Below are 16,984 nucleotides of genomic sequence, written 5' to 3'. Positions count from 1 at the left end.
GTTTTAGTAGAGTAACTAATTAAAATAGATGCATAGCAGTTAGCCTTATGGTCTAAAAACACATTTCAAATATTTGATATTCCTGGGGTCTTCAGTATTTCAGCAAGTTAGAGGAGTAGTCTAGGTAAGTAAATAAGTTCTTCATCTTGATTTAACTATGTTAGGAGCCTCGTCAATCTTGCTTAACAAACTCCTATTTTTACTTATGATTTTTGACGGTTTCTTTTCTTTTAGTCTAAAAGCTGAGAGTTTGTATGATTGCTTTGAGAGATCAAAGGTACACTAAATCTTCAACTTTTAATTGTTTTATTGCTTTTTTCCACTGAAGTAAGAACTCTGGACAATTTGAGCATTTCTTATGGGAAATTTAGAATTTACTTGTTTTAATTTTTTTAGATTTTGTTCCAAAAAACTCAAAATACTTTTCCCATTCTTTTCCCGTTCTTCTCCCGCTCTTTTTACAAGTGGAAAATCACCTTTATCTTGAGATCATTAATAAATTCTCATCATATTTTAAAAGTACTATATTACACTAAGGTCCGAATTATTTTTTAAAATTTATTCTTTGTTATTAAGCTTTCTTTTGAAAAATTTTAATGTAAGCAATTTAAAGAATTTCATTATGGTATATTTTTACATAAATGCAGATTTATAAATGTTATTTTTAAATAAATAGTAAATAATTTTTAAAAGAATGAGTATTTTTCTTCCAATGATATTTCAAGATCTAACCATAACAGATGATTTAATTTGATGTTGAAGATTTTAAGCTGACTTTTGAAAGTAAAAGTCTTTTGTTAAAGTTTCCATCTTGAAAGTTCCACTTAGAATGGTTATACAGGAGCCTCTTAAGGTCAGTTTTTTCCCCTCAGTAAAACAAGAACTTATTAATCTCAATTTTTTTTAAAAAAAATTTTCATGAAGTTATAAAAATCTTTTTAGGCTGCAGTATGGCATGCACTAAATTCATATTGTTATAATGATGCAATATTTTTAGCTGAAAGGCTGCATGCTGAAGGTAAATTTTAGTAAGATATAAAGGTAAAGTGTCAATGTAGTTTTGTTATGTTTCTCCTTGATAAAGAAAATGGTTTAAATGTTGCTTCTTTTAATCAAAATTCTTTCTAAAATTCATTTAAATTTTTAAGTGGAACAATATCATTATTTTAGTATGCAGTGAAGAGGTTTTGCATTTATTAGCAACTTGTTATTATCGATCTGGATATACAAATCGTGCATATAGCTTGCTAAAAAAAAACTCATATACTAATATTCAAATCAGATACTTATTTGCCTGGATTTGCCTAAATCTTGAAAAGTAAGAATTTTTTGTTTTGTTTTTAAATTTTATAATGTAATTTGTCATAATTTCTTTCTTTATTTACCTTGGATCAATTTTATTCTTAAAGTTTTAAACTTTACATTTTAAGTTTTTAACAATGAATTAATGAATTTCTGAAAAATCAATTCCCAGAGTACAAGCATGCCTTCTCACAGCAGTATTAGTTTTAAGAAATTTTAGTTGTCTTTTTCTATTTGGGAATTTTTTGCCCATCCTTTTTGTAAGCTTAATTGATAAGACATCAGCTAAGCACAACTCATTCTATAACATACTCCAAATCTTCTTTTGGCAGCAACTTTGAAATTTTTGGGACATTGCTGAGTTAAAACTCAAGTGAAAGATATAAAGTTTTGTTTTGTTTTATTCAATTTTAATGTAGAAATTTGTCAAACCTGATATTTAATACAATTTCTTATATACTTGTGCTTTAAGAAGATATTTTGATTCTAGTTATATGACAAAACTTTAATGTTTTTTTAAAATTTCATAGCATACCCATATAAGACAAAAAATATTTATTCACATGTTTTATTTGTAAAATTTGGTCATTTTGTTTTCAAGAGATATGGTTTTAAAAAAGCATAGGTCACTTAAATTTCATTATTCAACTTGTAATTAGCTATTAAAGAAATTTAAATGGCGTAAAAACCAGATTTTTTTAAGAAATTGAGTCAAGATTTAAACTTTAATATCAATTAATGAATCACAACTCTTTTAATATACAGTTTTGTTTAAATTTGAAGTAAAATTAACTTCAAAGAAGCTGCTACTAATTTTACTATCTTTCAATATAGGTTAAATGAAGCAGAAAATGCATTACTGGGAAATCATAGCAAATCAATATTTAGTATTTCTAATGAGTTTGGGTCACTTTCTGGTGTAGCTTTGCAACTATTGGGAAGAGTATACAGGTAACACAAGGCTTGTATAAATACTTTGTTTATAAAATACTTTATTTGACATAAGGCAGCCAAGTTTTTAATATGCATTAAAGAGATTTATACTGTCCAGGGTAGCCTTTAAATATTTCAACTTAAAATTCAAAAAAAGGAATAAAAATTCAAACTGTATATACTTAAGCTTTGCACTTGAACTACAATTTTTTTTAACAAAACAATCAAGCACTTACAATTGCTAATGTTGGAATTCTGTAATGGTTTTAGGGTGTGTTTTTTTATCACTATCCAAAATATAACATTAGAAATTCTTGAATAATCCATTTTATGATACATTGACTGTAAAATGAATTGAAAGTGAAATGTTTGTAATGCTGGTTTGCAGAGGAAATGTTTAGATTTAGAAAACAGTACCAGCTGGACAGAAAATCTTTGAAAGGGCAGAAAATGTTACAACTTAAAATTTACCAGTAGGGGCAGCCTGTTCCCCCCTAAACTATATCACTGGTAGGAAATTAATGGCCACCCAGGAAGTTCTTACATCCTTTAAAACGCCTAACATGCATCAATACACCAATCCATGGAAGCTTTTTTTTAAAATAGTGCTCTTAAAAACCACCTTGCACAGAACTTGCAATTATCAGGAATATAGTCTGAGTTTACTGTAAGGTTTTGTTTCTGTCTCCATTTATTTTTTATAGACTCAATTCCATTTTGTAGAAAAATAGGAACTGGAAATTTATTGTTATGTAGTACTGATCTAAGAGCAGGTTAGGATAGATAGGTCAGGATAGATAACCTTGTATTTGTTATTTGCAATAAATTGACAGGTGTTAATTAAGCAGTAGTAGCATTTGTCATGATGGTTCACTGGTCCTTTCCATATCAATAGAACAATAAAAGACATGAAGCATTAAAGTCTTATCCTTTTTTGATATACTATATAAAGCATGATTAGGTGCTTTGTATATAGTTTAATCTTCTTTAGAAAATCCTCATCATGTTTTATATAGTTTCAATATCATCATTTAAAATTAAATTATCATCAAGTTTCAATATCACTATTTAAAACTAAAGTGTTCTTATTTAATGAAATACTTTAGAAGGAAACTGTTTATAATGAAAATTATCAGCTGAAAAATCTACTTTTTGTTTGTTTGTTTGTTTTTTTTTTTCAGAAAAGTTGGCCAATCATCCAAAGCAGCTGATTGCTTCCGTGAAAGTTTAAGATGTAATCCATTTTTGTGGCATTCATTTGAACATCTTTGCCAAACTGGTAACTATTTACATTTTTAACTGGTAACTATTATAGATGTGTTATATATACTGTTATATATTTTTAACTGGTCACTATTTTATACTATAAACATTTTTTCAATGGACAAAAGCTTTATATTATAAAGATTTCATTATATATCAAGCTGTGTTCAAAAAAGTATAGTTAAATCCCAGTACGTTGAACCTTCAAGGGACCAAGGGAAATGGGTTCAACTTAACCAATGTTTGATTTGAGCAAAGTTTTTTCCACAATTGAGATTTCAAGGGACCAATGAAAACAGTTTCAGTTGATAAAAGTTCAAGTTACCCAGTGTTTGAGTTACCAGGATTTAACTGTAGTAACTGAAAAAATACAGACTTTTCAGTTTTTAACAAGAATTCATAAAGAAAATAGGTAAATATTTTTCATAGAGAATAGTGGTTTGTACTAAATAACTTACTAAAAGTGATGCCATAAACCAAAACTTTATTTAATTTCATGTTACAGGGTGGCCAGCCAACTGGAAATCAGGGCAATCAGGGAAAAGTCAGGGAAAAGCATTTTAGTCAGTGAAATCAGGGAAAAGTCAGGGGTTTTTACATTTTTTGCCAAAAGTCAGGGAAAATTAAATTAAAAAAAAAATGAGTAGTCTCCTTGACTGAAATGGCCCCCTTGGCCTTGGGGAGGTGAATAATAGAAGGAAAGAAAAATTTAATTTATTTTAATATTTTTTTTGTTATTGTAGTTACAACCCTCTTAAATTCTGATAAAAATAGTAAATATGATTGCTATTATATTATTATCTAAAGTTTGAAACTTATTTTTAAAATAAATTATTTTTATATTCAATTTATTTAACTATGTGCTTCTATATGAGTTAAATATATTACATCTATATAATATATTTTATAGCTGTATGTTTATGTAGTGTAGATTTTTTCCAGGTAAATAGTTAAAAAATAGTAACAATAATGTCTAAACTAACTTATTTTGACAATGACTGGATCAATCATGAATTCCATCCATCATGGGGTTGGCTAAAGAGAATCGATGATAAAACAAAGGCTTTGTGTAGTGTATGTGGAAAAACATTTTCTCTAAGTAATATGGGTATAATGGCAGTTAGAAGCCATAAAAAAAGTGGCAAACATTTAAAAAACATATCTTGAAAAAGTCAACCAAAAGTACTAGATTATTTTAACAGTAATATGTCACAGAAAAATACAGCATCAAAAGCATCTGCTTCATCAATTTCATTAGTTACTGATTCATTTCTAAAATCTTCTCAACTAGTATCAATCGTTTCAACAACTTCTTCCAGCACAGTAGTACCACCTTTCTCTCTATTTACGGCTTAAAATGATGTAACACGTTCTGAAATACTTTGGGCACTATACGTAACACAGCAACATTTTTCATACAGATCATGTTCCAAAATTGGACTTCTATTTCAGCGTATGTTTTCTGACAGTTATATTGCTAAAAAAATGACTATTGGGAAAACTAAAGTGGCCTATAACATTACACATGGACTTGCCCGGTATTTTCATGATCTAGTTTTAAAAGCTATTTTTAACTCTACCCACATTGTTGTATGTTTTGATGAATCTTTAAATGAAGTTGTTCAAAAAGGCCAAATGGATATTTGCATTCGATATTGGGATGTGATGTGTAACCAAGTGACTACAAGATACTTTTCGTCTGTGTTTCTTGGCCATGCAACTGCTTATGATTTGTACAAAGGTTTTACAAATGTCCTAAATGAAAATCTCCAAGCTAAAATTTTACAAATATCTATGGATGGACCAAATGTAAATTGGAAGTTTTTTGATATACTCAGTGATGAATTCGGTAAAAAATTTGAAACATCTATTCTTGAAATGGGGTCATGTGGCCTACATGTTGTACATGGTGCATATCAAGCAGGTCATAAAAAAGTCAATTGGAATGTTAATGGAGTACTCAGGAGTTTTTATAAACTTTTTCATGATAGTCCTGCATGTAGGGCAGATTATCAATCAATTTGTGGAAGTGATAAGTTTCCTAAGAAATTTTGTTCAACAAGATGGGTTGAAAATGTATCTGTATGTCAGAGAGCTTTAGATATTTACGATAATGTGAAGTTGTATGTTAAACAGTCTAAACTACCAAACAGTTATACTGTAAATTTTGTTACTGACGCTGTCAATGATCTTTTGATGCTTGCTAAAATTTCATTTTTTCAGTATTTGGCTTCAATTGCAGAGCCTTAAGACTTTTTCAGTCGGATTCTCCATTAGCACCTTTTCTTTACCAAGAACTAGAAAAACTGATGAGATCCGTCATGCAGAACTTTATTAAAAAAAGATGTATTGGATGGGGCAAAATCTATTATTAAGCTAATGAAAATAGACCTAACCATGCATAAGTGTCACAAAAAAGAAGTAAAATTTGGTATTGCAACTTCTTCGCTTCTTTTTAAAATAAAAGTAAGTGAAAATCAAAAGTTACAATTTTGAAGTGATTGTATCCAGTTTTATATCGGAGTGGTTGATGAACTGAGGGAGAGAAGTCCTTTAAAATATAAACTTACAAGAGCTATATCCGCTTTAAACCCCATTACTATTTGTTCTAGTTCTGACATAGGAAAAAGCAGAATGACTGATTTACTCACAATCCTTCACGAATCTAAATGGATTAATGCCACATTAGCTGATAAGGTCAATATTCAGTATCAAGATTTATGTGATCTTGCCAAAGGTATCCACAGATTACAGTTTACAAATTATAATGTTTATAAAGATAGGTTGGATGTTTTTTTAATTCCTTTTATAAGCCAGAATTTTAGTTCCTTATTTGAAGTATCCAAAATTGTCTTCACTTTTTCACATGGAAATGCACAAGTTGAAAGTGGGTTTTCTACCAATTCAGATGTTCTTGTTCTTGAAAATTTACATAAGAGCTCTGTAGTTGCCCAAAGACAGGTATATGATGGAATTCACCATGTTAGTGGAGTTTGCAATGTTGAAATAACCAAATCAATGATTAAAAGTGTAAATATGTCTCATTCACATTACAAAGATTCATTGAAACGAAAGTGAGAAGAACAGGTGCAAGAAGAAAAAGAAAGTATTGATAAAAGAGTAGCTGTGCAGAAAATCAAGGAATTAAATGCTAAAAAAACAAAGCTAAATCAACATCATCAGGAAGATATACGCGAGATTGAAGCTGAAATAAAAATGCTTTCACGCAAAATGGAATGAACAGATTTACATTTTTTTGATTACATAGATTTGAATTATTTTTACTTCCTTAAATTTAAAAATGATTTTTAATCTGAAAAAAATCATTTTTAAAAAACAAAAAAAAAACATTTTATATTTAAAATCTTTACTTTTTAACATTTTTATATGTGTGTTAATTCTTTTGAAAGTTTAAGTTTAAGTTAACTCAGGGAAAAATATAATAAGTCAGGGAGAAGTCAGGGAATTTGAATGAACTAAGTGGCTGGCCACCCTGTGTTATTTTATGTGTTTAAAGACTATTTTTGAAAAATAATGTAATTTATTATTACCATAAATAATAATGTGATTAAAAGTACCATATCAAATGTATGTTTTGTTTGCATGTATTGTTCTTTGTAATTAAAGTTGATAATAAAATGTTTGTTTTTTTTTTTGTTTTTTTTTTCATTTATTGGTTGTAAATTAAGTGAAGTTTGTTGATTATATGGCTAAAGGTACTACATTTATCTATAAACAAAATGGTTTCTGTAAAAAATACATTAAAAATTTATTTGTAAAGTGGGCTGTGAGGAGAACAGTTGATCAATAATCTCAGTAAGTAAAATAGAAACTACAAAGAAATTAAAGATATTATCAAATGTTCACCTGTCATGGTTACTTCTAGCCAAACAGAACTCTAAAATAGCTTCTACCATTAAGCAGGATTTGAATTTGTCCGCTAGTACTTTAAAAATAAGAAGAGAAAAAAAGTATGTTGAAAAGCAATCAGTCTTTATCAAGCAAAGTGTCTACTGGGCTTTGAAAAATGTAACAAAATTTTTTGGTCTGACAAAAGCAAAATTATCCTTTTTTGGTTCTTTTGGTATTTAATAACATTTTAGAAATCGATCAAAAATATTTTACAAACCCTGGTATACTTTACAAACTGTGAAGCAAGGTGGACCTTTGGTGGATTTCTATTTGGGGTTATTTCTTGTATTATGGAGTTTGGCTTATATTTTGAACTAAAGATATTATTGATCAATATCACTACAAAGATATTTTTCAAAATAACATGCTACCCTTTGCTGAGTATAAAATACTTTTAGAATTAGTATTTATGCAAGACAATGACCTGAAGAACACAAGCAAAGTTTCAAAAAATTGGTTTTAATCAAATAAGATTCATGTTATGGGCTGGCCTGCTCAATCAGATTCTTAGAGAAAAAAAAAGTCGTTTTTTAAAGGAATCCCATCTTAAATGTGTACATGGCTTGTAGACTTATTGCAGTGTTGTTGTTCAGCCATTTTTAAAAATACTACAAAAAAAACTTCTATGAATACTAACATGTTATTTTAAACAAGAACTAACATTAAAATACAAACATCCCCTTTTACTGCAAACTCCATTTTTGTCAAAGTATCTTTTGCAAATTTGTAATATTATTGAGGAACAATTTAATGGCTTTTATTTATTTGAACATTCAATATTTATGAATTTGAGAATATTTTATCAAGAAGATTTTTTGCAAAAATAAGATAATACACTATTTTTGAATACTATTTTTGAAAGCTGTTTACTATTATTTTGAACATAGTTTTATGTTATAAAGATTTAATTACAATTAAAATTTTCAAAATCTTAAAACCATGAGATAAATATTTTTTATATGTAGGAGAAAAAATTGATCCAGCTGATTATTTTAAATCTTCAAGCTCAATTAAAGTTTGTTCACAGCATTCATTAATCAAAAACACAGATTTTTCCCCCTTCGATTTATTATCCAACTACAAAAGTGTTTGCTCTGAAAACCTAGACCCTGCAAAATCTGGTCCATTACTTACATCAACTGTTGTGAGTAAACCATCGTTGCAAGATCATTTATCCACCACAAATTTTGAATGGAATGATGGCGATTCTGATATGCCCCCACCACAATCAATTGGATTAAAGAAAACGCGAGGTCCTGTTAAAGCAAGGCAAAGAATAATTGGAACTAAGGCGTCTGATAGTCCTGTCACTCCTAAGTCAGTTTTTAGTAATTCAATTTATATGGAATTATTTTTATTATAAGTAAACACTTTTTTTTTTCTATTTTTGCTTTAGATTTTCTTTGATTATTTTTCATTAAACTTTTTTTATGTTTAACTTTTTTTAATCGCATTTTAATTTCTAGCTTTGGTGTTCTTCCAGTTGATTCACCTGTGGGTGAATTGGGTAGCTCACCAAATTTCATCACACCTCCCATATCTGGTTTCAATGAAAATCCTTTAAAAGCTCCTTTGAAAGTTCCTCAGAGACAAGTAATTTTTAATTAGCCTACTACAAAGATATGATTTCCTGATGGCAATTTTCAGAAATAAATATTAGATTAATCTTAATCTTAAAATTAAAGTTTTGTCAATATTTTAGGGTAATGAAAATCACTTTTTATAAAATCATATTAGTGCTATTTTTAAAAGAACTTTCAATTTTAAAATTCTACCTAATTCTTTTCTTCAAAATATTGAGTTGTAAAATTGAATTTTTAGAAGATTATTACTGTTATTAGTTCTTTTAAAAATCAGTTTTCATTACATTTCATAAATTTGTATAAAATCAGTTTTACATTTTTTTTTTTTTTAATTGGTTGATATGAACTGTTTCTTGGTAAGGTAAGTTTATATCAGCTCTATGGCTTAAGGTAAAATAAATAAAATAGAAATTATATTCATCTGCATTTAAAAAGTTAACAGAACAAAATTTCGTTTTATTTAAAGACAACAATCAAAGTAAAAGATGGACGCAACTCATCTATGGGTTTATCTGGGTTCTCATTTTGTTCCCCTTCGCCTGTTTCTCAGTTGGTTGTTTCAACAAACAGTACTGCTTTACGAAGAAGTAACCGTCTGTTTGATACTTCAGCAAAGGTGTGTGTAGACAAAATTATCTATTGTGTCCTTTTGTCTTCCTCTTCAGTAACAAAGTCAAAAAAGTTCAAACAATTATTTAACCAGATAAAAAAAAAAGTTCTATGAAATTGATAAGGTATAGATCCTTATAATGATATCCCTTATTATGATTAGGATCTAAATATCCTTTATTTAGCATATTACATTTAGGATGTTAAAAGAACACCTCGTGTTAGGTTTGCAGATGCTAGCAAGCCTGTTGCAACTACACGAAAAACTAAGGTATAAGTAGTAAAAAATTTTTGAATCTCAAGATGTATTTTGATTTATTGATTATGAATGCAAACTTAAACAGTTATTGTTACCTTTTTTCACTTTTCAGTATGTCTTTTTGGATATTTTTTATTATCTTTTTATTGCATCATCTTATATTTTTATGTATATGTTCATGAATTTATGTAGTCTCGTCTGACTCAAGTCTCAAGTACACAGCCGTTAACCCCTACAATTCAAAATATCATTCAAAGCTCTGCTAAGAAAGAGAACCTTAATAGTGGTCTATTAGTCAAAGATGAGAAGCCTGCTTCTCTTTCTCTATCTCCAATCCAGCAAAATGCAGGTGGGGCATTCATTTAAGTTTATTTTCTAAAAAAAAGTTTTTTAGTTGCTTTTTAAAACTTTGATTTTGTAAGCACAGGCTTAGTGTTAGAGAAACTATCTACAGAAAGGAAATAGCTTATCATTTACAGAAACATTTTTAAGCATAATTTTTTCCCAGAGTTCTTTTTAAACAAAGTAATTTATTTTTCCTCTGTGATAAATTTAAATAGTATTGATAGAATTATTGTCTTTTTAGATGGCTGGATGCGTTTATTTCAAGAAATTGGTAAAGCCTACCACGTGCTTTCTTTATATGATTCCAAAAAAGCAATTGAATATTTTGAAAGCTTACCTTTGCACCAACAGTCAACAAGTTGGGTCATGGAACAACTGGGTTTGGCGTACTATGAAATGGGTGAAATGGCAACAGTATGTTTTTTTTTAATCTTAAACTCTTCTGAGTTGCACTTATTTTTATATGCTGAATTAGAACTGCTGAGTTGACTTACATTTTCTATATTTCCTATCAATATAAAATGGTAGAACAATTAGTATTCCTCAAAACTCTACTAAAGTAGACTAAAAATCTAATTTATAATTGAAGTTATGGAGCAAAAAGGTATAACATTTTAAATTCAAGTTAATGTCTATTACTCTTGCCAAAGTCTGCTATTCTTGATTTTTTCTCTACTAGAAGTAAAGTTTTGAGTTTTTGTGTGAAAACTAAATTACCTATTATTCACAAAATTTTGAAACTCCTTAATGATCTCTAGTAGAGTTTTGGTGAATACGACCTTTTAAACTCATGTGTGAATAACAAGAGTTTTCAATTTTTATAAGAATTATGTTAATTTAGTAGCAGTATATATTTATTTATATAAAAGCTGTTATTCAGGGTAAAAATCAAATGTGTGAGTGAAGGAGAAATCAAATGTGTGATGTGTAATTTTGTGAGTGAAGGAAAATAATAGATTTATTCAAATTTTAAATGAGAAATTAAATCACTTTAACTATTTTAATATGTAAAACTTTTATTACTCATGCTCCTCTTTACAATTGGATTGTTGCAATTGTAAAGAGGAGTATGACAAAAAACTTATTACTTTGTACAGGCTGAAAAGGTGTTTGAGAAAGTCAGAGAGTGTGACCCTGATTATATGGCTGAAGGTATTATATTTATCTAGTACATTATGAAATCATCCTTGTAAGCTCTTGAATAATTGTTTTCAATAATTGAGAGGAAAGTGTTTTGTTTTAAACCTGTTTTTCATAGTTTGAAGTATTAAAGTGAACATTTGATAATCATTTAACTATATTCACACTTTTTGAAATGATAACTAGGCCCTTCCTTTTTATATTATTTTATAACATTGTTATATTATTTCTACTTTAAACATGTATTGTAGCATAAAAGATTTTCTTTTAATTGTTTATAATTGTTTATCAGAAATCTGATTTTTCTTTCAGGAATGGCAGTGTATTCATCTCTGTTATGGTTATCACGTAAAGACTGTGAACTGTCCTGCCTGGCTCAAAGTCTAGTTGATAGTGACAAAAACTCTGCAATTGTTAGTAACATTTTTTCAACAATAATTGTTGGCAAAAAGTGAAACTTTTTTAAACATGTGTTTCAAATTTTTTCAATTTGAATATCATTTGTTTTATGATTTATTTCATTTTTGTTATAAATTTATTTTTTAACTAATATTTATATTCACCAACATCAAATTTAACTTCAGATTTAACGTGTTGATGTAACGTGTTGATTTGGTTTTGTCATTGTTGGAAATATTTTGCATAGTAAATGTTACGTTAAGGTAGCTTGTACCTACCATTATTATTATGCTTCTGAGTTGAATGTTAATCAAAAGTCTTCATATTTGCAACCAATTATATAATTGCATTGTTATTACTGCAGTATCTTGTGGCATTTTTCAGCATTAAAACTTTAAAAATTAAGTATTAATGTATGAATTGATATCTTTGATTTGAATATTTTGAAGCTGAATTACTTTTTAATTGCAAAAAGTGCTTATTTTAAATGTTATTCCTCTTTTTCAGGTTTAATATCAATTTACTTAAAGATGTAATCATCAAAAAGTTTAGTTTAAATATTCAAGTAAATTAATATTTTTTCTGACAAATGTCATTAAATTTAAATTAAGCACTCTAAGTACTTGGCAAGGAATGTATTACCATAGTATTTAAAAGACAGGTATTAATGCATGCATTCAAACTTAATGTTTTGATTTTAATTCCATAAGGCACTGCAGTAATAATGATTAAATGCTCTTTCAGCTGACATTTGTTTTATTTTTGGAAAAAACGTCTGCTGTTCTTAATTTTTATAATTTGTAAGAGAAGGGCTATGCAGGTATATGTTATGTTACTTAATATTAAGACATTAGTCAATGGCATTTAATAATAATCATTGGCAAAATAATGTTTATTATAAAAATAAAAGTTCAAATGATCTTTCTTATGTCTGTATTTTTTTTTTCCATTTTTATTGTGGCTCTCATTATTATTATTATTTTGACCCTACTCATTATTTTATTATGATTCCCTAAATGTTTTTATTATGACCCCTGCATTATTATTATTGTTGCCCCTTTCATTATTTTTGTTGTGATTCCCTAAATATCATTATGACCCCAGCATTATTATTATTATCACCCTCTTGTTATTTAGCATTGTCCCCCCTTGATAATATTATTACAACCCCCCTCCCTCCTCTCACATCATTAAGCTTATTTTTTCCATTTCATTTTTATTACTATAAATGTAAATTACGAAATTATTATAATATAAATGTAAGTTACTAAGTTATCAAATTAGTTATGGTTTTTTGTTATCAAATTAGTTATGGTTCTTCTATTATTATTGTTAATCTTACATAGTTTTTTCAAATTACATTATACTTAAGTATTTAGATTTTTCTCATTAGGCTTGGTGTGCTATGGCTAACTGTTTCAGTTTACAGAAGGAACATAATACCGCAATAAGGTTTCTTCATCGCGCTGTTCAAGTATGTTTTGGTTAAGTCCAATGCAATTTTTTATTCCAAGCCATTTTAGGTTTCGAATAGAAGTTTGGATTTCATTTTTCAAAGATGTAACATGAATATGAGTTCTTTTTTTTTATTGTTATTATTAGGAGCTATTGTATGATGCAAATAATGGTTTAAAAAAACTAAAATGTTTTGACATTCATATTGAAAACCTAGAACTTTAAATAAAGCCTTTAGAAAACAGTGTTTTTTATCAAGAATGTACAGTAAATCGCAATAGCAAAATGTTTTTAAAATGTCTATAATATTTTAGTTATGGCCTCATAATATCTGTTCTACTGCGTGTTATTGATGTTTTTATTGTTCTAGTTTTTTTGTTGTTTTTTTTAATTCACTTTTGTATGAACTTATATTTCCACTTTTTATGACTTAACTTCAGCTTGCTCCTGAATTTTCGTACGCTTACACTCTGCTTGGTCATGAATACGTTTTTGTTGAAGATTTTGACAAAGGTCTCTCCTGTTTTCGGACTGCACTTCGTTATAATGAAAGACATTACAATGCTTGGTGGGTATTTGATCGTAATATTTGTTCGGTTTTAACCTATTTTTGTTAGCATTTTTTAATTTTTTCAATAAGAACAAAGAAAATATGTTTTTTGATAATTATTTTAGTTAATTATTTTAATTAATTATTTTAGGTACGGAATCGGAATGATATACTTCAAGCAAGATAATTTTCCTTTAGCAAAGTTACATTTTCAACTTGCTCTTAAAATAAATCCCAGAAATTCGGTATTGCTGGGGCATTTAGCAGTGGTAGGTGTATTTTCTAATCCTCTCTTTAATAAAGATAGTTATTATTTTATAACTATCATATGTAAATATAAAGTGCCCAGGCCCGCGAGAAGTTTCTTTTACATTAATTTGTATTTTGGTTTAGACCCAACACGAGCTAGGGGAAACTGATTCAGCCATGGATACAATAAATAAAGCTATAGAATTTAATAATAAAAATGCTCTTTGCAAATATCATCGAGCGAGGTTCTACTTTGACTCAGAGAGACTACAGGTGTCTTTAAAGTTGTTTTATTGTATTTCTAAATCTTAAGTTAATACGTCATTTTTAATGCTCAGTCCTTCACCAAGTCAATTTTTTAAGTGTGTTAATCTTAAAATGAAATGTTAAAACTTTTATGAATGTACTGTTATGCAAAAAAATAGACAAAGTTTATTAAGACTTTTTACTCCTGTAAGTTCTGATTACTTAATATTTTGGTCGCTTCGGTGGTCTTTGCCTAAGTAAAACTATACCTTTAGTACCGAAACCTTTGTTTTCTTATTAACTTATTGTTTTATTATTATGAATCACGTTTAGGAAGCTCTTGAAGAACTTTTCGAAGTTAAGAAATTAGCTCCTAAAGATTCATTAGTCTATTACATGATAGGAAAGGTTGGTGAATATTTTTTTTATATCTTTCGAACGAATAATGTAACGCGCGTTACATATCCTTTTTCTTATTTTTAGGTGTATCAGAAGCTTAACGAAGTGATATTAGCACAACAAAATTTTTCATGGGCGATGAGTTTAAATCCTCACGGTCCTAATAACATGATCAAAGAAGCGATGAATCAGCTTCAAAGCACGGAAGATATTCTTACTAGCGTTGTTACAGATTCAATTGACGATGATGCAATGTCTGATATTTCTAATAGCAACCAACAATAAGTAAGAAAGTATAAATTGATAAGTTTTAAACTTCAATGATTACAATACCATAACTGCAGATTCCGGAGTACACCTTTGGTTCATACTTCGTTTATTTTGCGTGAAACTAATATGAGGTTGCTGCGCGAGAAAATTAGTGATGTAAACACCCAAATACGCGTGTTTTTTTTTTTTGTTTTTTTTTGTTGCTGTTTTTTTGTTTTTTGTTACGACAGATTTTATAAACTAATATTCTTCATTTAAATTCACGCGATAGTTGGCAAATATATATTTATTGATGAGGCTTTTAATGACTCGATCGTTCATGATTGAAAAGAGTTTTTATGATTTGGAAATTTGCAAAAGAATTTATGGTAAATCTATCATCTGCTACTAATAATGCTAGCATAGATTCAACTGATATTTTGGTTAAAACTTTATTTCAATATTGGTTTAAATATAGAGCAAGTTCTTTTTTCTTATCAAAAAAAATCTAAATATTGACGTGTGGTTCTAGCTTAATGTCGAACCTTTGACACAGGCTTCTTCTATTGATTTTTTTTTTTCTCTCTCTCTCTCTCTTTCTTTCGCATCCCCTGTCAAATTCACGATCAACTCATCTGAAAGGACCAAAAATATACACATAGGGTCTATATAATGCTTGCATAGAAGGAAAAATCCTTCTATGCAAGTATTATATAGACCCTATGTGTACATTTGGAGGTGTTTTTAAAATCTTTTAATTTTGTCCGAGCCTGATTTTGACGTTTTAATAGTTAGATTTTGGATATTTGATGCTCAAGACGGTTACTTTCCCAGCATGGTGCAAACTCAAAACTTTTATATATTCATGATGATGTCAAATGAGGATGATTTACAAAAAATACACAATCGGAACTTGGGAAAAAAAAACCCAATAATTTTGCCCTCCTGAACCCCGTCGAAGAAAATATTATTTTGGAAAAAAAAGCTTCGTTATTCTATAGTAGACCAAAGCTCTTTTATATAATTCAAATTTCATCAACAATACTTTTGGTGTTCAGAAGAGGTGACCATGTAAAATTTACATCCCCCTCAATTTGAGGGGGTTGCATTCATTACATGGTCATTACTCTTAAACACGAAATGAAAAAATCTTTTTCACCAAGATTTTTTTTACTGAGACTATGATTTTTTTTTTTTTTTTTTTTTTTTTTTGTTTTTCAAAAAATTTCCTCCCTCAATTTGGGTCAAGAGGCAAATAATTAGGGTATTTTCGAAAAAATAGCGTAAATTTTGGCTGTTAAATATTGTTTTCTTAAACTTTGAAAAAAAATAAGATGCAACCTTAACCTTAATGCTTAAACTCCAAATTTAGCTTGGTCGAAATTAAAACATTTCAAAACATCTCATCTAAAGTACTCAAAATATTATTCTAGTTCCTTGCAAATATTTGTACTTTAACTAAAAACTGAAAAAAATTACGCAATATATTTTCTTCAGTGCAAAAACTATATATAGCCCAAAAATATACAGATACTTAGGTGTGGAATATTAGAGACAAGAAATAAATGGTACTTTTTACAGTTTTAAATTAAAAATTTTAGTTTTTAATTCTAGCATACTTTCATACAATAGTTTGCTTTTCTTTGTTACAAATGCTTGCTGTTATAGTCAACTATAGTCAATTATAAAGTTCTTTTTCATATTTTGGATGTTCAGAGCAGCGCTTTTTATCGTTCCCAATTAGCATTGAGTTTTGAGTACAATTTTTCAGTTGCTTGTTCACTAAAGATTCCAAGTGAAGATTGATGCTTAAAACACAAATTCTTCAACGTGGTAGAAAACAGCATGGACTTTTGGTGTGACAGATATTGGCAAAAATAGTCTTAAAGTTTTCCTTTAGTATTGTTCCAAAACATGAAGAAACAACTTCTTTGAAATGACTTAGAGTTTCAATAAAACCAAAGACTTCATAAGCACAAGCTTTTTCAGCAATTTATTGGAGAATGTCAATGTTTTTTGAAAGCGTATGAAAATCATTGCCTTTTAATTATCCACCATGGTACGGCTGGTGCTGAATGTGCAACTCAGCTG

General features: G+C 28.5%; 1 protein-coding gene across 2 annotated transcripts; it reads left to right on the top strand.

The window, feature by feature from the left end:
- The first annotated feature begins 534 nt into the window (after positions 1–534).
- On the top strand, positions 535–15,219 carry LOC145185634 (cell division cycle protein 27 homolog). Of its 2 annotated transcripts, XR_016455651.1 has the most exons (20): positions 535–853; positions 943–1,018; positions 1,171–1,318; positions 2,137–2,253; positions 3,417–3,514; positions 8,376–8,727; positions 8,877–9,003; positions 9,460–9,609; positions 9,802–9,873; positions 10,054–10,210; positions 10,448–10,620; positions 11,304–11,358; positions 11,659–11,759; positions 11,931–12,008; positions 13,139–13,219; positions 13,641–13,768; positions 13,902–14,019; positions 14,144–14,272; positions 14,579–14,653; positions 14,729–15,219. XR_016455651.1 is itself a non-coding variant. In XM_080061597.2 (19 exons), exons 1-19 carry the CDS (start codon positions 830–832, stop codon positions 14,927–14,929), a joined length of 2,382 nt encoding a protein of 793 aa, XP_079917723.2. In that variant the 5' UTR covers positions 535–829; the 3' UTR covers positions 14,930–15,219. The 2 variants fall into 2 exon arrangements, 1 of the variants encoding a protein (XP_079917723.2); XM_080061597.2 differs by lacking the exon at positions 11,931–12,008.
- Positions 15,220–16,984: the final 1,765 nt, after the last annotated feature.

This window comes from Hydra viridissima, unplaced genomic scaffold, assembly GCF_058129835.1.
Source record: "Hydra viridissima isolate aposymbiotic clone 2 unplaced genomic scaffold, HvirCarnegie_v1 scaffold_9, whole genome shotgun sequence".
In the NCBI taxonomy this organism is placed as follows: domain Eukaryota; kingdom Metazoa; phylum Cnidaria; class Hydrozoa; order Anthoathecata; family Hydridae; genus Hydra; species Hydra viridissima.
The sequence above is the reverse complement of the archived record's forward strand: the minus strand, read 5'-3'. Positions and strand labels throughout refer to the sequence as shown.

Excerpts from the sequence above, each read along its gene's own strand:
- LOC145185634 (XM_080061597.2), top strand. The coding sequence starts at position 830 with ATGGTTATACAGGAGCCTCTTAAG. Across the intron at positions 1,319-2,136 it reads ATTTGCCTAAATCTTGAAAA|GTTAAATGAAGCAGAAAATG; the intron begins GTAAGAATTTTT and ends CTTTCAATATAG. Across the intron at positions 14,273-14,578 it reads TTGACTCAGAGAGACTACAG|GAAGCTCTTGAAGAACTTTT; the intron begins GTGTCTTTAAAG and ends AATCACGTTTAG.